The sequence below is a fragment of the Rhinolophus sinicus genome, chromosome 7 (assembly GCF_057876585.1).
Source record: "Rhinolophus sinicus isolate RSI-liver-muscle chromosome 7, RSI-T2T, whole genome shotgun sequence".
Lineage (NCBI taxonomy): Eukaryota > Metazoa > Chordata > Mammalia > Chiroptera > Rhinolophidae > Rhinolophus > Rhinolophus sinicus.
Genome location: NC_142507.1, coordinates 7,852,918 through 7,869,598, shown reverse-complemented (window position 1 = coordinate 7,869,598; position 16,681 = coordinate 7,852,918). Strand labels below are relative to the sequence as shown.

At 35.2% G+C, this 16,681-nt stretch overlaps 1 protein-coding gene across 1 annotated transcript in view; it reads left to right on the top strand.

The window, feature by feature from the left end:
* The window catches only part of PI15 (peptidase inhibitor 15), a 29,737-nt gene extending 17,233 nt beyond the window's left edge, over nucleotides 1-12,504 (top strand). Inside the window, exons 3-6 of the mRNA XM_019725234.3 lie at nucleotides 4,022-4,140; nucleotides 5,387-5,519; nucleotides 5,644-5,759; nucleotides 8,807-12,504. Of these exons, the coding sequence (XP_019580793.1) occupies nucleotides 4,022-4,140; nucleotides 5,387-5,519; nucleotides 5,644-5,759; nucleotides 8,807-8,942 (504 nt within the window). The 3' untranslated portion in view covers nucleotides 8,943-12,504. The remainder of the gene's footprint in view (nucleotides 1-4,021; nucleotides 4,141-5,386; nucleotides 5,520-5,643; nucleotides 5,760-8,806) is intronic.
* Nucleotides 12,505-16,681: the final 4,177 nt, after the last annotated feature.

Genomic DNA, 16,681 nt, shown 5'->3' with positions numbered 1-16,681 from the left:
TATCTGTATAGAGGAAATACAGAATGCCGAAGCTGGTCGGATAAGAAGCTAAGTAAGTATAAGGTATTTAGTTTTTCCAACAAAATATAACAATATGGTGCATATTAACCAGGCATTCCATAGAATGTTAAGTAAAGGCACGTGTGCCCTTCTTTTTTCTGTTGCTGTGTTTGTAGGGTATCACATTAAAATAATTTCAAATAAAGGCCACAGATACTCAGAGAAATTCGGCAGATGTCCATTAAGTATTCATACATTTATATATTAACGTAAATGCTTAGCGAATTACATCTTATTCCATAAACCTATATAAGTTGTTAAAATTCTTTTACATGGTTACACTGGCAACATTCATGGCAATTTAGAGCTTCTGGAGAGAAAAGAATAGATCGTATTGGGCCACTCCTTACAGCCCCCAATTTTTTTGGTTGAAATTTTCTATTGTTATTAACGTTATCATTGTTTGCTTTTTTCAAACCTCAGAGACCTCTCATCATATTAATACATTTCAATAGTGCTGGAGATTAAACGGATAAACAAGCTAACCACCTTTTCCGAGGAGTTGTAACCCAGGGAGAAAGACAGAAACAACAAATGCAGATCTCTGCTTTACCAATAGACGTGATCGATATTTTCCCTACTCAGACCTCCCTACAAAAGCTGAACCCTCCCCTCTCTACAGGTGTGAGTCTTGCTCAGGAACAAAAAAGGCAAGAAAGAGTACAGAATTCTCTGACTTACCCTGCAGTGGGCATCAAAGGGACCGTCGCTCATGTCTTCCACAGAGAGGCACAATGACCCATGACCCGTTCTTGTCCTGTGGGACCTGTCCATCGGGCTCTATAGCGTCTTCCTTCAGGGACACAGAGACAGGCAGGAATCCCTCCCACTAGTTCCCTAAAAGTAAACATCACAGAGAGAAAAAGTGGTTATTCTTCTTCCCCCACAACTATCTTCTCCAAGATTTTAATTGTGACACACGTACATCGAACACCTAAAAAAAATAGGCATCAGTAGTCCTAACTGCATTGTCTTCCTTCAGAATCTCTCATCATATCTAACAAAGGGTGCTCATGTAAGATTCTTCTTGAACTTTCTGGCTTATCTTCTTGACATACATGATATTTAGTTTTTAAATATATGAATGAGTATAAAGATAGGATTATATATGGTAAATTCCTTCTTAACTTCTTAATTGCCTTAACTGTTTGTAATCATTTTGAAAAGAATCTAGTTTGACTCTCTGTGGTATGAAATGGCTAGAACTGTGCAAGTCACAGACCAAGATAACATGGATTTTCCTGTCTCTGATGCTGGGGTTACTCAGGTATATTAAATCATGAGAAGGTGAAGAGCAAATGTACCCTAGAGATGACCTCATCCAATCTTATTTTACAGATGAGTTAACTGGGAGATAAAGAAAATGACCTTAGCAGTACAATTAGGGTCAGAACACAAACCTTTTTATTTTTAGGTCAATGCTATTTGTGCCAGGCTGTACTGACACCCTGACCAGGACAAGACTCTAAGAAGGTGTTTGTAGCAGTTAATGATCTGAGTGCTCGTTGTATTTCAATATGTAAATAATACTTAGATGTATCTTTTTTTCTCAAGTGACTATAATTAAGAACTCTTCAGGAGACGTAATTTGTTGATAATATTCAATCTGGAATTCCTTTGTAAACTAATTGTGATGTTTTGTATTTGATGAACTGTAATCCATATGTCATAAATCCATATTTCATTTAAAAACACCAGAAGAATAAATAATAAATTCACTATCAGCCAAACAAAATGCTTTTAAAACTTACTTTCAGTCCTAAGATTCTATGGTTTTCATTATAAATTTATTTTTTATTATTGATATACTTTACCCAGACTTTTACAAACAAAAGTTTGAAGTAATACTTCATAAAATTTATGCCAAATGATTACTTTACTGAGTTATGAATTAAGTATGAAAAAAGTAGTACAAAAATCCCTTTTTCATAATTGTAAAAGAGCATGATATCAATTCAGAGAAAAAAACACATAAAGAAATAGACACTAGCTCACAAACTATTATAGAATGTGGGTTATCCCTTTTGATACTGAATTTAACATTACTTAGCTACTAAAATGGTATTTTGTAATATTTTGTCACACTGAATGTAATCCACAAAATGGGCAGATTATATTCTGGATAATTTAGAGTGTGCTTTGCTATAGCTCCTTCAGTAATTTTTCTTTGTACGTGGGCAAAGGAGATATGGCCATTGTCACCAGAGAATGACTCTAGATCCTTTTTAAATAATTCTGATTGTGTATAAACTTTGTGAGTGAGTTTATTTTAATATAATTCTAGATCAATTCATGGACTTTGACTTTGTTTTTCTAATTTAAAACAACTTCAGAGGAACTAACAAATCTCTTTTGAGGGTGGCTGCCAGGGCCTCCTAGTGTGAAAGTGTCTCTTGATGAATTCATCTATTATTTTTTTTCCTTATTTTATTTCAAAGTCACTGAATTAATTTCCTTTCACTTAAATACATTGTTATACCAAATACATCTATGTATCCAATCATCCTATGCTTTTCTGCGTTATGTTCAAGCAGCCCCATGAGTTTGCTTGAAAGCTTGTACTGCACAGTGAACTCATGGTTTTTCACCCTAATGTAGGTGAGGCCCCCATAACTCCACACAACCTTATGGAGGAGAAAGTCACCAAAAGAGTGATATTAAGATAAGGGAGACTATGACAAGTAGGAAAACAAAGACTAGTAGAAGGACATCTACATGCGTTCATATGTGGAGCTCCATGTGAATTTCAGCAATTATAAAACTGTCATTTCCTTCTTCACAGAAGGTCTTACCTTCTAAAATGCACTACTGTCCACTGTGTAATCATAATTTGAACATGTTCTTTTCCAGGTAGAATAATATGCAATTATTTAAATAATTTAGGAAATAACGTCATGATATTTAACTATAACTCAATTAAAATCATTTTTTCCAACAGATAAGTATTTCACACAATTATGTTTTCACCAGGGAGACATTTTAAAAGCACTTTTTTCTATGCTTAGGTAAAAGAATTACAAATATTCTTTACTTTGTGTTTTGTATCTTGTATGTTGCTAGAAAATAGCTTATCATTTTAGAGTTGATTTATTATTGCCAGGTCCACAAATGCTCAGCTTGTTTTCCCCATGCAGCTTTGGAGATGAGAATGTCAATCCATATGGTAACTAATTTAAATGTAGACTAAATCTAAGGCTGCTTCAAATTCTATCCCCCAATTTACTTAATTACAGAAAATTTATTATACATCAGTAATACTATGGATTTAAACAGTATTACTTTTCAAGAACAATCACTATTTGTCTTACTTAATTCAATCATAATGTACTTTATTCTTATAGCAGCCTTATATAGCCTAATGAAGTTACTTTTTATCACAGTTTGTTTCCAATTCATACCAACTAAAGTTTAATTCTCATATTATCATCATTACTACCAAAGATTCAAATGATATAAAATATGAAAGTTCTGTGGGAGTCATTATACTATAATATCGTTTGACCCTTAAAAGTTGCAGTATAATATTAGACATTATCAATTTTGATAAACTATTTAAATATCAGTTTTTAAGCTATATTAATAGCATGGTTCCTTCTTGTTGTGAAGATGACCTCTAGGGAAATCAGTTGACTTTGGTGGATTCAAATTTCAGTGGTCAGTACGAGGTGTCCCCAGGTTACATCTAGATGTGGTATGTTTGTTAACCTATCTTTTACTAAAGGTGATGTCTGGACTTTGGAACTAGATGGTACTGTAAAAACAATAAGGTTTTTTTGTGGTACAATCATATTGCGTTATAGAACTGAATATCAATGGTCTCAGTTTGCTTTCTTTTAGTTAAAATAGTCTCAGGAAACAGCATTGAAACAACATTAGGGAACAGTAGCACCATTTATTTCCTCTTATTTTTTGTTTCTCACTAGCAAACCTGGTAAAGCTGAAGCCTTTTTCCCCTTCACAGGTTTGGGATGAAAATCTTGCAAAATCTGCAGAGGCCTGGGCAGCTACTTGCATTTGGGACCATGGACCTTCTTACTTACTGAGATTTTTGGGCCAAAATCTATCTGTACGAACTGGAAGGTAGGAAGCTGTTTCACTGATACCATTTTTCCACACAACTTCATTACCAAGGGGGATTGCCACCAATTTCAAGTAGTATCAGCAGCTATTTATTGAGTACTTACATCAGGCCTGGGAGCTTGGCCTACGACTGCTTCAGATGTCTTCGAGGATTATTTAATTGGTTAAAGGAGCCTAATAAGACCAGTTTTCCCTTTCACCTTGGAACACTTACCCTTAGCCTGTAACCTTCACTTATGCCACAGAATCTCTACAAGGATCAGGCATATGCTATATCCTGTATCTTGTCTTTTCCAACACAAGAAAATCCCTTGACTGTGGCACAAACCATTCTTGTGTGTATGCAACTTTCTCACAGTCACATACACCAATATGTGTGTGTGTATTATGCACATTACACATGTGCAAGTATACACAACTATGGGAAAGTTTTTCCCAGTGATCAGATGATTTTCCTACCACTACGGAATGTCTCATCCAATGTTCCAAAGACCCATCCTCTTCCATTATAGGAAGGAAAAGCAGGTGTGCTATTAAAATTAAAGTGATACAAGTTTAATGAAAAACAAAACAAAACACAACACACTAAGTTCTAGTATTGTAGCTACTTTTACACATCTAACTCTTAATCACGTATAAAGTTCCGATGGAAGACATTTTTTGACACTGATAGAACAACATGAAGATAATTCCTGAAATATTTGTGGTTGTGTTTTTGAAACAACCAGACATATACTTAAACAACTATGGGATCACTTGCTGTAGTCCTGGGCATTTTTATGTTCGCCCTACTTGGAGGACTAGTGGTTTCTACTAACATGTTTCCCCGAAAATAAGACCTAGACAGACCATCAGTTCTAATGCATCTTTTGGAGCAAAAATTAATATAAGACCTGGTCTTATATTATATTATATACCCAGTATTACATTATATTAATTATATTATGTTATATTATATTATATTATTATATTATATTATTATATTATACCTGGTCTTATATTAAAATTAGACCAGGTCTTATATTAATTTTTGCTCCAAAAGCCACATTAGAGCCAATGGTCCGGCTAGGTCTTATTTTTCGGGGAAACACGGTAGTTGGTGGTAGTAATTGTGAGGGGTGGGTATACTCTTGACTCATCAAGAATAATCCATAAAATAACAATTAACTTACAATCGAACATGAGTCCACTATATATGACCAGTGCTATATTCATTGTTCTTCTCATGGTTTTTCTTGACATCTAGATACCGCTCTATTCTCCAGTTGGTCAAGCCATGGTATGATGAAGTGAAAGACTATGCTTTTCCATATCCCCAGGACTGCAACCCCAGATGCCCTATGAGATGTTTTGGCCCCATGTGCACACATTACACACAGGTTATTTCAATTGTCTTGTTAATTTTTGATTCATACTTAAAAAAAAAAATGCTCTTCAGTATTTTGGTGACCATGCATTTCTCAGCTCTGACATCAATAATGGTACACTGCTTTATTTTCACAGATGGTTTGGGCCACCTCCAATCGGATAGGATGTGCAATTCATACTTGCCAAAACATGAATGTGTGGGGAGCTGTATGGCGACGTGCAGTTTATTTGGTATGCAACTATGCCCCAAAGTAAGTACTAGGTGCCATTCTACTTCTAGGAATCTTCAATGCTGTTAGATATCTTCAGCCTGATGGGTATTTTAATATGAGTAAGACTGAACTACAATGGCCTGTAGTCTTGAAATCTTCCCTCACTCCCTTCTACCTGGAAAATGATGAGCTGAGAGGTTTCTTTCCACAAGGAAAGGGATTCTGGCCTAAAACTGTAGGCAAAACATTCTGAGTATGGAGCTTCACTAAATTCTCCTCACCATCTCTCTCTTGTCATGGTAATTGTGAATAGACACTGTACTTCCAGGCTTTTGATAGCTATAAAAAAGGAATCAGAAAAGAATCTTCTAGGGGATTTATCAACACCACAATAGTCTCATCTCTCAGTACTGGAATGTCGGCTTCCTTTTTTCACTAGCGAAACAAAACAAGCCCTCTTCCTTCTTTAAGAGTAAAATTTAAAATTATAGTTTATTAATTCCATACATGGTTAAGGAGGCATTCATTATCAGAAGGGAAAATTTACATGCTATGACTTCTTATAAATTGAGGCTTTGCTATGATTTAAATTTCAATATTAAAAATTATTCAGTAATTTCATCCTCTGGCACACATAAAAATGTATTGTGAAAATTGATTAAAGATTATAAAATATGGCCATATTTATGAACATTTTTTACAGTATGAGAATAAATAAGCATGTGTTAACATTTGGTAAAATGCCTTCTTGATAACAAGAACTCTTCAGATGATAAAAGGTTGCAGTATTTATTCATGAGTCTGTTTCTATTTGGAGTAAATACCAAAATGTGCAAAGGATTTATGACATTCTTGGTGGCTTCCAAAGTAAGTCCCAAACAAAGATTTTCTCCAGCATTGCCAGTATGGGGAGGGAATGAGAAAACGTTTCACAAACAACTGCATTACTCATTTATATGGTAGTATGCCAGTGTTTTTGCAAAGTTAGAAAAATAGTGATTTCCCGATGGTCCCCCCTTCACAATTATTACAACAGTAAGATTTGGAAAGTAGAATGTGTTTGCATTACGAAAAGCATTAAGCTGCATTTGTTTGACATTTTCAGTTTCACACCTTATATTTTCCCATTAAGCTTTTACACTTCTGACTGACATAAATAGGTCAAGTAGTACCCATATGGTGAAAGGGATTTTTATTTCATTCATTTAACTTTTCTGCTTTTGGCCAATGATTAAAATTTTCTAATACCATTGATGAAAGAGTTGATTGTTTTATGAGTCCAAGAGATTAAGATAGTATACTAATATGCTATATTTGTTGTAATAAGAATTATTATTTTGAAACCTAGGCAATGAAGAAGTTTTGAAATTCTGACTTATATTTGAATATGATTCTTCCAATACCAGTATGAAGTTGTCTCAAGCAGAATTGTTTTTCAAGGGGAAAGGAAGGGAGAATTTAATTACATGGAATAGGACATAAAAATAAGAGTATTAATAAATTTATCAATTTGCAGATTTACTCTTGAATATAATTATCCTATATTCAATAAACATCTGTAATTTATGTAAAAGTTTATAATTTTTACATATAATACAATCATATTCCTAAGTTTATGTTTCTAAAAATATGTGATGTATGATGTCAAAAAGTTATATAGAATAAATAGAAAAATGTGAAATTAAAATAGCGTAGGCTGGATCCATATACTTTCATAGCTTTGGGTAAAGTTATAGATGGAAATAAGATTATGAATATAGAATGGGAGAGACTAGGATAAAGGACTGAGCTACGCTCACAAAAGAATGGGTCTTCATGAATGTTTCTGAGTAAGCTGGTGACATTATCAAAATTATGCTTGAGGAAGCTTATTTGGGGACAGGCTGTAGAATAAACCAAACAGACATGGACAGTCTTGGAATCTCATCATATTCTGTAAAATGGTAGTTAATCAGCATATTTTTCATCTTTATAGATACATTTTCTTTTATAGATATTTCACAGACTAAAGTCTGAATTTTTAACTGACTGATTTAAGCAGATATTTTCATGTCTTATAGATAACATTTTCAAAGTCACTGCTTGGTCTTACTGGGTCTTAAAGAAGATGAGAACCATCTGTTTCATATTTTAGCCTCTTACCTACTTTTGTCTTATCTTCAACTCTGACTTTTTATTATTGACACCAAATTTTCTCCTGACCATTTAATTTCCTTCATATTGTTGGTTATATTGCTATTTCTTAGTATTGCAGTTACTAATCGCAATACTACTGAAAATATATTTATTACCTTCTTCATAATTAAAGGGGCCAAATAATAGTAAGTCAACGTGGCTGTTTTTAATGATCCTAAGTGGTGAATTGGTACATTACATTGATCATGGCCATCAATACAGATAAAGAAAAATGTTGAGAACACAGAGGAATTCAGTTGAATGTATTCATTATTAAAAAAAATGAGTAGCATTACTTCAAAAAAAAAAGGCTATGACTTTACATATTGGAAAAAAGTTTGGAATCACATTTAATTGCTCCAAGGAGCCATTATTCTTACTATTTATTCATGTTATAAATATTGAGAATCTAAAATATTTTACAACTTTAGAAACAAATCTTGTGACCATATATGACCTATTTTTTGTGCTTATGACAACTTGCTTCTCGCTTAAGCATTTCTAAGCTTAGAAATATATGCATGTGTAAGGCATGAGTCTTTGAGAAGTGGATAAGGCCTGACTGTGTGCTCTAGAAGGCGACTACAGGAAGGGGACAGATGGGGTGACTGGAATGAACATCAAGCCTGGTGTCAGATGCCTAATTATGTCACCACTCATTGCGGTGCTTCACTTCTTATCTCTAAATTGAGATAATATTAACTCAGAGAGAAAATGTTGAAAAAGATATAGAATAAGTTACTGTAGAAATAAGAAACGGATATAACTTTCAGTGCCTTCCGAAAATGACAAACTTTTCAAAAAGATCGTTATATGTCAATGCATATGGTCACGTGATCACAGACCATCAAATGTCTTCAAATGGGCAAGTAATACTAATGCTATCTTCCCCCCCCCCTTTTTCTTTCTAGGGGCAACTGGATTGGAGAAGCACCGTATAAAGTAGGGGTACCGTGTTCAGCTTGTCCTCCAAGTTACGGGGGATCTTGTACTGACAATCTTTGTTTTCCAGGAGTAACGTCAAACTACCTATACTGGTTTAAATAAGCTTATGTTTGCTTCCAGGAAATAGAATGGTTTCTGGGAATCATAGGTCTATATATATATTGAGTTTTGCACATATTATATATATTTTATAATAATCTTGTTTTCTTTTTATTATTCATTGTATAAATTAGTGTTTGTCTAGTATGTTTGTTTAATCTTTTGAGATAATCAAAATATTCATTTCTGTTTTCTTACCTCTAAGCCTAAATTAAAATATTGCATATGTAGTATTGACACAGTTGATGCATCCAATTCCAAAACTTCTTTCCAAAAGAATTATGTTATGTTTCTAAGGAATGAAAAATCGATTTGACTTGTAATGCATGTGTGTGTGTGTGTATATATATATATATATATATATATATATATATATATATATATACACATTTATGTGTATATATATATACATACACAAACATATAATCAGTGATGTAACACATAGATAATCATGATTCAGTAGTTAACTTGAGGGAAATAAAAAAAAAATTTCTATTCCAAAATATACATGAGGGGGTAGGACATCTTCAGCACTCATTTTTATAATACCCACAAAATGATAGCTTGCAAAATAACTCTCAGTGTTATCTGGATATAATAATTCAATTAAGCCATCACAGACTTCCTTCCGGAGATGTTTTATCTTATTTGGATTCACAAAAGGATATGCTCAAACTTACGTATGTTTCAAATCATGCCTTTTGCTTACTCTCTTCTACTGAATCAGTAATGGTGTGTTGAGTGCTTACTATGTGCAAAGCACGCTGGTGGTTCTGTTCTGATAATGCAAAGATTATGAGTTATGGTTTCTGCCTTCAAGAAGCTCATGGAAATATTCAGGAAATAAAGCAGCCTAATGATTTTACTGTAACATGATGATTTTTTTTAAACAAATTGATTTCCATGGTGCTTTGAGGAAGTGAATACGGCCATGATGCTCACCTGTAGCTGTAACAGGTGAGCAGCCATGCTGTGTAACAAGTAAGGCTCCCAATTAGCACGGAAATTTAGCTACAGTGCTGGGCACTAGAAGAGTCTGGGGAGACTTAACGCTGCCCCAGAACTACTGGGTTAGGGCAGACAGTTGTGAATTTGGAAAGCAGAAAGCAAGACCCTAATAAAACTGAAGAGGCCCACGAGGAGTAAGATTTAGGAGACAGGTATGAAAAGTCACAGAAATAGGATTATTGTGCAAAAAACTAGGTGGAGAGCTTCAGAAGGGCCTCTCATGAGGGTCTAATACATCTTGAGGCCTGTCAGCAGAAGGTAAAGGATGCCAGAAAGAAACACTGAGATGCTGAGGGCACCTCCATCTCTTGTCATTGTTTGGTGAGAATCAATCTACTCATGATGGGTCTGTGCACATCTATGAAAGACGCTGCGTGCACACCCCAGACGGTTACGGTTCATTAAAGTAGCCTCTTTGCATCATTGTCTAAGGATTAGGTACCAAATTGTATTTCTATGTCTATGTAGAAGAACAATTTTCAGTTCTCAATTAAGTTTGAATGTGGAAATCAAAGTGACTATGAAAATTTCACTCATGTCATTTTGGAATTGCAATGTTTCCTTATTCAGGAAATCTCTTTCAGAGAGAACTCAATTATCTGGGTCAAGACATTTCATAGGATACATTGTGTGTGTGTGTGTGTGTGTGTGTGTGTGTGTGTGTGTGTGTGTGTGTGAGAGAGAGAGAGAGAGAGAGAGAGAGAGAGAGAGAGAGAGAGAGAGAGAAGAGAGATAATAGAGATAGATATTCAGGTTATGTAATAATTCCATCCAATTACAGAATAAGTAAACATGGTTAGCTCCAGAGTGCAAATAACAGAAGGAAGCTACTTGTTTAAAATTCCCTACACATTTGCAGTTTCTTAGGGTGGATGCATTGAAAGATGACAGATAGTTAATGAAATCCATTCAATCTGGGAGTAATTGTGCATCTGGAGTTTAGGTTTACATGATGACAATCGATTGGCCTGATCTCCTTACAAATTGAATATGGTGACCAAATGTTTTGATATCATGCCACTTTGCTTTTCTGGGCGCATATATAGACTTTATTAGAAATAAATATTTTTGGAGCCTCAAATGAAGAACAGAAATAATGATATGATTCAGGCCCCAATCCAACTTTTATCTAACATACAATAGGCAACTGGAGAGAAATCTCATTAGTAGGATGTCTGCTTGATTTATCTAGAAAGTATTCCCAATCTTGATTTTGCTATACTAGCTCTACAGAAGTAGCAAAAGTACTATTAAATCAAAGGTGATTGTTCTTAGTCCTAGTTCTGTTGCTGGCTTACTCGTGTGGCTTGGTTTTTCAGTTCTAGAAAAGAATAATGACATTTGCTACGTATTTCACCGAGGGTCCTACGAAGGTAAAATTGCCATATTAGTAGAAGTTATATTAAAATCATCATTAACGTAAAACTTATTTAAGATAAAATTAAGTTTTTCATGAGCTCCTTTTTGGCAGAAACTCAAATTCTTTGTATTTATTCCAGCTTCTCATATAATGTCTTAAAATGTAATGAATGTTTATATGAACGGATTTTTAGAATTAACTAAAGAGTCTAGAATTGCAACAATGTAGAGGAATCCCATTTACCATGTTGTATGAAGACAAACATACCTTAACTACAAAGCTTTGAATGCATCAAAAGCCAGTAAATCATCACACGTATCAGCTTAAGACTAGTGTCTACAAACTTACCATTTACAAACAGTCCTTTCCAATCACAGCTAGAACTGTAAGTTTATTTATAATTTAACAACAACTCAGCTGAAAACATAACGGGTATATTTGTTATCCTATCTGTATTTTTTGAAGTTGGTAATAGAATGTGGCCATGTGAAATGCTTTATTCCCAAGGCGAAAGCAAATGAAAGTTTGCTCATGTCAACACAGCACGTCATATTTTTCACAGCATGCCACAATGGTGCTAGCATCGCTATTTCTCACTGTAATTCCCAGACGCAGAAAGGGTCTGGACTAAGCTATTTCATAAGAGCAGCTTTAAATCATCAGTATTGAGGTTTTCATTTCAAAAGGTTTCATTCAAAACAAATAGTAATGGACATACATATTCTACAGCACTGATCTTCTCTATGGTATGGATTTCTCAGACCACCATTTTTTTCAGTAGAAAAATAAAAAAAAAAAGAAGAAGAAGTCTGTCACAGATTTTTTTTTTGGCTTTCTCATCATCAAAAGACTGGAAAAATCACAATTTGAGCTGTTAAACTGATGGATTTCTTTATAGAATTATATTTGAGTTGTGTAGGCAGAGTCTTGATGTTCTCAGTTATGACAGATGAGCTTGCTGTTAAAATGTGGCAGAAGCAATTATTATTATCTTTTTTGCTTCTGTTCAGTAGTCTAAATATCATTACTCTGTAGCCCATCACAGCGTCCCCACCAACTTCATTTGGCAGTGCTGTAATGTTCCCTTGAAACCATGGAAACGTTCATTTGAAAGCTCCATGCAGCTTTGGCACAGAGTTCACCAAATGCTAGGGCCCGTTGGACCAATACTATGTACTCAGAATATTTGAATTGAAACTATATATATATATTTTTTTTTTTTTCTTTTTTCTTGTTAACACATGCTTGTGTTAAATCAGCTTATAACATCTACATAAGCAAATGGCATACACATTTTGGCCTGTTTAAATGTTTTGTGTTCATACCCTGCTCTTTAAGTGAATACATAAGCTAAACAGATAATTTGAACGTGTCCATGAAGGAAAAGTAATGCTTAGCCTGTGGTCCGTGTTCTCCCCTTTGTATAAGAACCTTCCCTAAGTCCTGCAGTATCATGGGAGGAAAATCTTGACATGAATGGTAGCCTTTACCTATCGAAGTGTTTGAGGAGAGTAAAGTTAGAGTTCTATCAAAGTCTAACAGCTTTACTTTAATATGTTTTTTTGTATTGTCATTCTATGTATGGGGACGATATATTTAAACACATGCAAAATGATTTCTAAATAGCATGTCACGGTATAACTTTGGCTTATGAGAGGTCAATCAAAACCTCAGAAAATTGAACAGTTAACTGAGTAATGGTGCTGAGAGTGTATTACAACCACCAAAATTGCTACAATTTTGAGGTTTCTTTGCAATTACAGTTTTTATTAAGTGTGAACTATCATCTATTCTGGTGCTAAACATATGGTGCTAAATGATTTGTTAGTGTTAATAGCTTTAGTGATGCTGTTTTTATTCACTGTTAAAAGTGTTATCCAGTCAATTCCTGATTCAGAAATACTAATAAATTCCTGTTAAATTAATATTAACTAAAAATAGGCCAGTGAACTAACAGTCCCAAATTATTTAGGTGTTACAGAATACAAATGCACGTTTTTAGAAACCAATTTTATTTTTTAAGGCGTTTCTTAGCTGGACAATGTCCAAATATCGCCTAAAGGTTAGATTACACCTGGACCGACCATTTTGCAGTCACTGGCTCCCCCTGGTGGTTGTCAAAACAAATTCTTGATGGCTACTTGGCCTACAACAAAAGCCATTTCTTCTCTTTAATACAAATTTAGGTTGTACCATTTTACAATTCTCAAAGACTCTCTAAATCTGACAGCATCTAAAAATATTTGACTCTACCGAACTTCTCTCCTAAGAGTATACAAGAGATAATATATCTTGATACCCACGTCCCTAAACAATGTTTTTCATGATTTTCCAGTTCTGAGGTGCTTTTTACAGTATTTTTTTTTTTTTTAACAAGGCATTGCTAAAGTATATTTTTTCATTTGGTTTACATTATAAATACAATTAGAATTAAAATTAGTAAACAGCATTATAATACGTGTGTCTCACTTTCAGAAGCAATGAATTATTTTTATTTTGCATAGTACATAAGATAAAAAGGGACGTATGTTAAAATAATTAATTCCATATATAAAAAGACTATCTTTCCACCTTTCCTTGTTGGTCTATAATTTGATAATATCCTTTGGTCATACCACTGAGCCAATAACAACGTTTTATTATTCCATTCAAAGTCCTTTTAGCCTAACAAATGTACCTAAAAGCTTAGAATCATATTACCTGTAACTAATGAAAGCTGGACTCTTAGGTAAACTTTCAGGTAAGGTGTTTAATTGACAGAGTGTGGTAATCTGTTTTAAAAGAGATGTTTCTTAAACTATGTTAGCATAGCCAAATAAAATAAGCTATAAAGCACTTTCCCAAATTAGTATTTTCAAACTTATTTTAAAGCAATGGCGTCATTTCTATGGTCTCAATCCTATACAAAGTTCTGACATCTAATACGTATAAAACGGACCTGCTCATCCCCTGAATCTTCCCTTGTGCCTTGGAAGTTTCTTCTGAGAGACCTGGGTTCCACGAAACAGAAAACCATTGATCTAAATCACCCTGCTCCCCCATCTTCTCTAAAATAGTCAGCGAATTAAAGAAAAAGAAATGGAGGGTCTTAATTATTTCAATGATTCTTTTAAATACCCTCTTCCCATGGCATGTGTTAGAAGCCTCTTAGTTTGAGGGAGAATTAAATGCCGACTCTAACTGGTGCTTGGTTACACCATCTTGTGCTGTGTTACTTGACAAACAGAATTTTGGTACCATAATATTTTGAGAATTAGAGGTAATTGTGATGCACATATGGAAATAATGTGTTTTTTAAAATAGCTAAATGTTTCAAATATGTACATAATCCTAAAATATACTGTATCATTTTAGATATTTTTTATTAAAAAAGATGAATTTGGATGAGTTTTATTCATTACCTAACACTGTGGCAAGTGAAAGGTGCCGTTCGATGTTGTGATATAATGTCATGAATGTGTACATACATGAAACCTGTGTAAACCTCTGTCCTTATAAAGCATAACAAGTGTAGCTTTTTGAGCTCGGCTATATTATTTTTTCTCTCAATAAAAGATTATAATTAATTGTTTTGTTTTCAAGTTGTTTTCTTGTTTTCTGTAGAGTTCTAAAATAGATTCAGAACTAGAGGGCAAGGTAATTTTGATAAGAAATGATCTACTTTTCTAAAGCAACAATGTTTGTATCTTGAATGCATCACTGAAATACACCAACTCTTCTGTTTTCCCTTCCTCCTCCCTACCCTGGCTTCTTCCTTTCTTTTTTCCTTCTTTTTCTACTTACTTCCAAAAAATATTTTGAAATACCAAATAAAAGACATTCCCATGGAGGAAGAGGAAAAGAACAATATACCAAGAAGTTCTGTCGGAGGAAAACTGCATCGGTTGAACATAAATATTTTTATGCTTCCCCACATCGAGGGCCTGAAGCGAAACCACGGATGTTTCTGGGGGAGAGGCACCCTCTCCAACCACTCATTGGCCCAAGGCCATCATTCCCAGGGTAGCTCTGCCTTGTAGAAGGGTCACCCCTTTCTGGTGAGATGGTAGAGCTGATAGACCAGCTCGCTGAGAAGGACCTGGATCCAGGACATTAAATTTCTCCTACCATACTTCACACAAGACGAGAAGGCCTCATGAATGGAAGGCTTTTCACAGGGTCTCCCCCAGGAGCCCGGTAGCCCTCTCCCAGCTTCCCTTTCTCTCGCAAGTCCTTTTCATTTCATTCCCTCCTCTTTCTAGTCTCCAATTGGCAACCCGCATGTTTGGAAAGTTCTGTCCATCTCTACAGGAGGCAGGGCTCCATTCATTGATGTGCGTGTGTGTGGGTGTGCGTGTGTTACAGGTTCTGGCCTCAGATTAGGACTGATGGATGCTAATGAGGCCGTGTCCCCCTACTCTTTCCCACCTCCCATAGTGTAGAAAAGGGGAGCAGGCTGATCCTGCTCCTTCTTCCCAGCCATGAGAACTATGGCTGACAAACTCATGAGAAGCAAGCACAGCCTGGCAAGGCAAACACTGACTTGCCCCGAAACAGCAGACAATGCTTCTGGGAGCAAAGCCTATTCCCACTGTCAGGGATTCTGACCCAGTGGCTCCTCAGACAGTAACCCTGGCATTGTGGTGCCAGGGGCACCGACTCCTTCCTGAGCCGTGCTTACACTGTTGAGCCAACACTGAAGGAGTGACTGGCCCTGTCGTGGCCAATGGGAGACACCTTGCCAACCTAGTTGAATCTTTCTGGCCCCAGTTCTCTCCCTTGAAAGAGGAACAGGGTCCTGGCATACTGTCTTCTTTAATAGGCTATTAATTGGAGGGAACACGCCAGCATATCGGGGACACATAAGGTCTATTAAACTGGAGTGCCGACAGAGACTTGTTCTCTGAGTTTCTACATAACGAATTGAACAATGTACTTAATTATCATTTCAAAATGATTTTTTCTAAAGATAAAAAGTACATAAAAATGCAATAACCCTACTTAATTCTAAAAATCAAAAGGTATGTGAAAATTCTACAAAACCTAGAATCTGTCCGTAACTTGAAAAATTACATATACATTTACCCTTAGCAATTCTTCTTCCACAAATCCATTCCAGAGATACACCAGCAATATATGAAATGACATGCATACATGTTATTTGTTATAGCATTATTTGTACTAGTAAAAGTCTAGAAACAACTCAAAGGCTCATCAGAAGGGGACTAGCGGAATGGCATAGCCACATAAGGAAGACTGTGCAACTGAAAAACAGAATGAGAAAACTCTCCACAAACTAGTAGAGCGGTCTCCCAGGATGATATTAAGTGAGAAAGCATGGTGCACAGTAGAACGTTACCCTTGTGAAAAAGGTTGGGGGGGGGATAATACATAT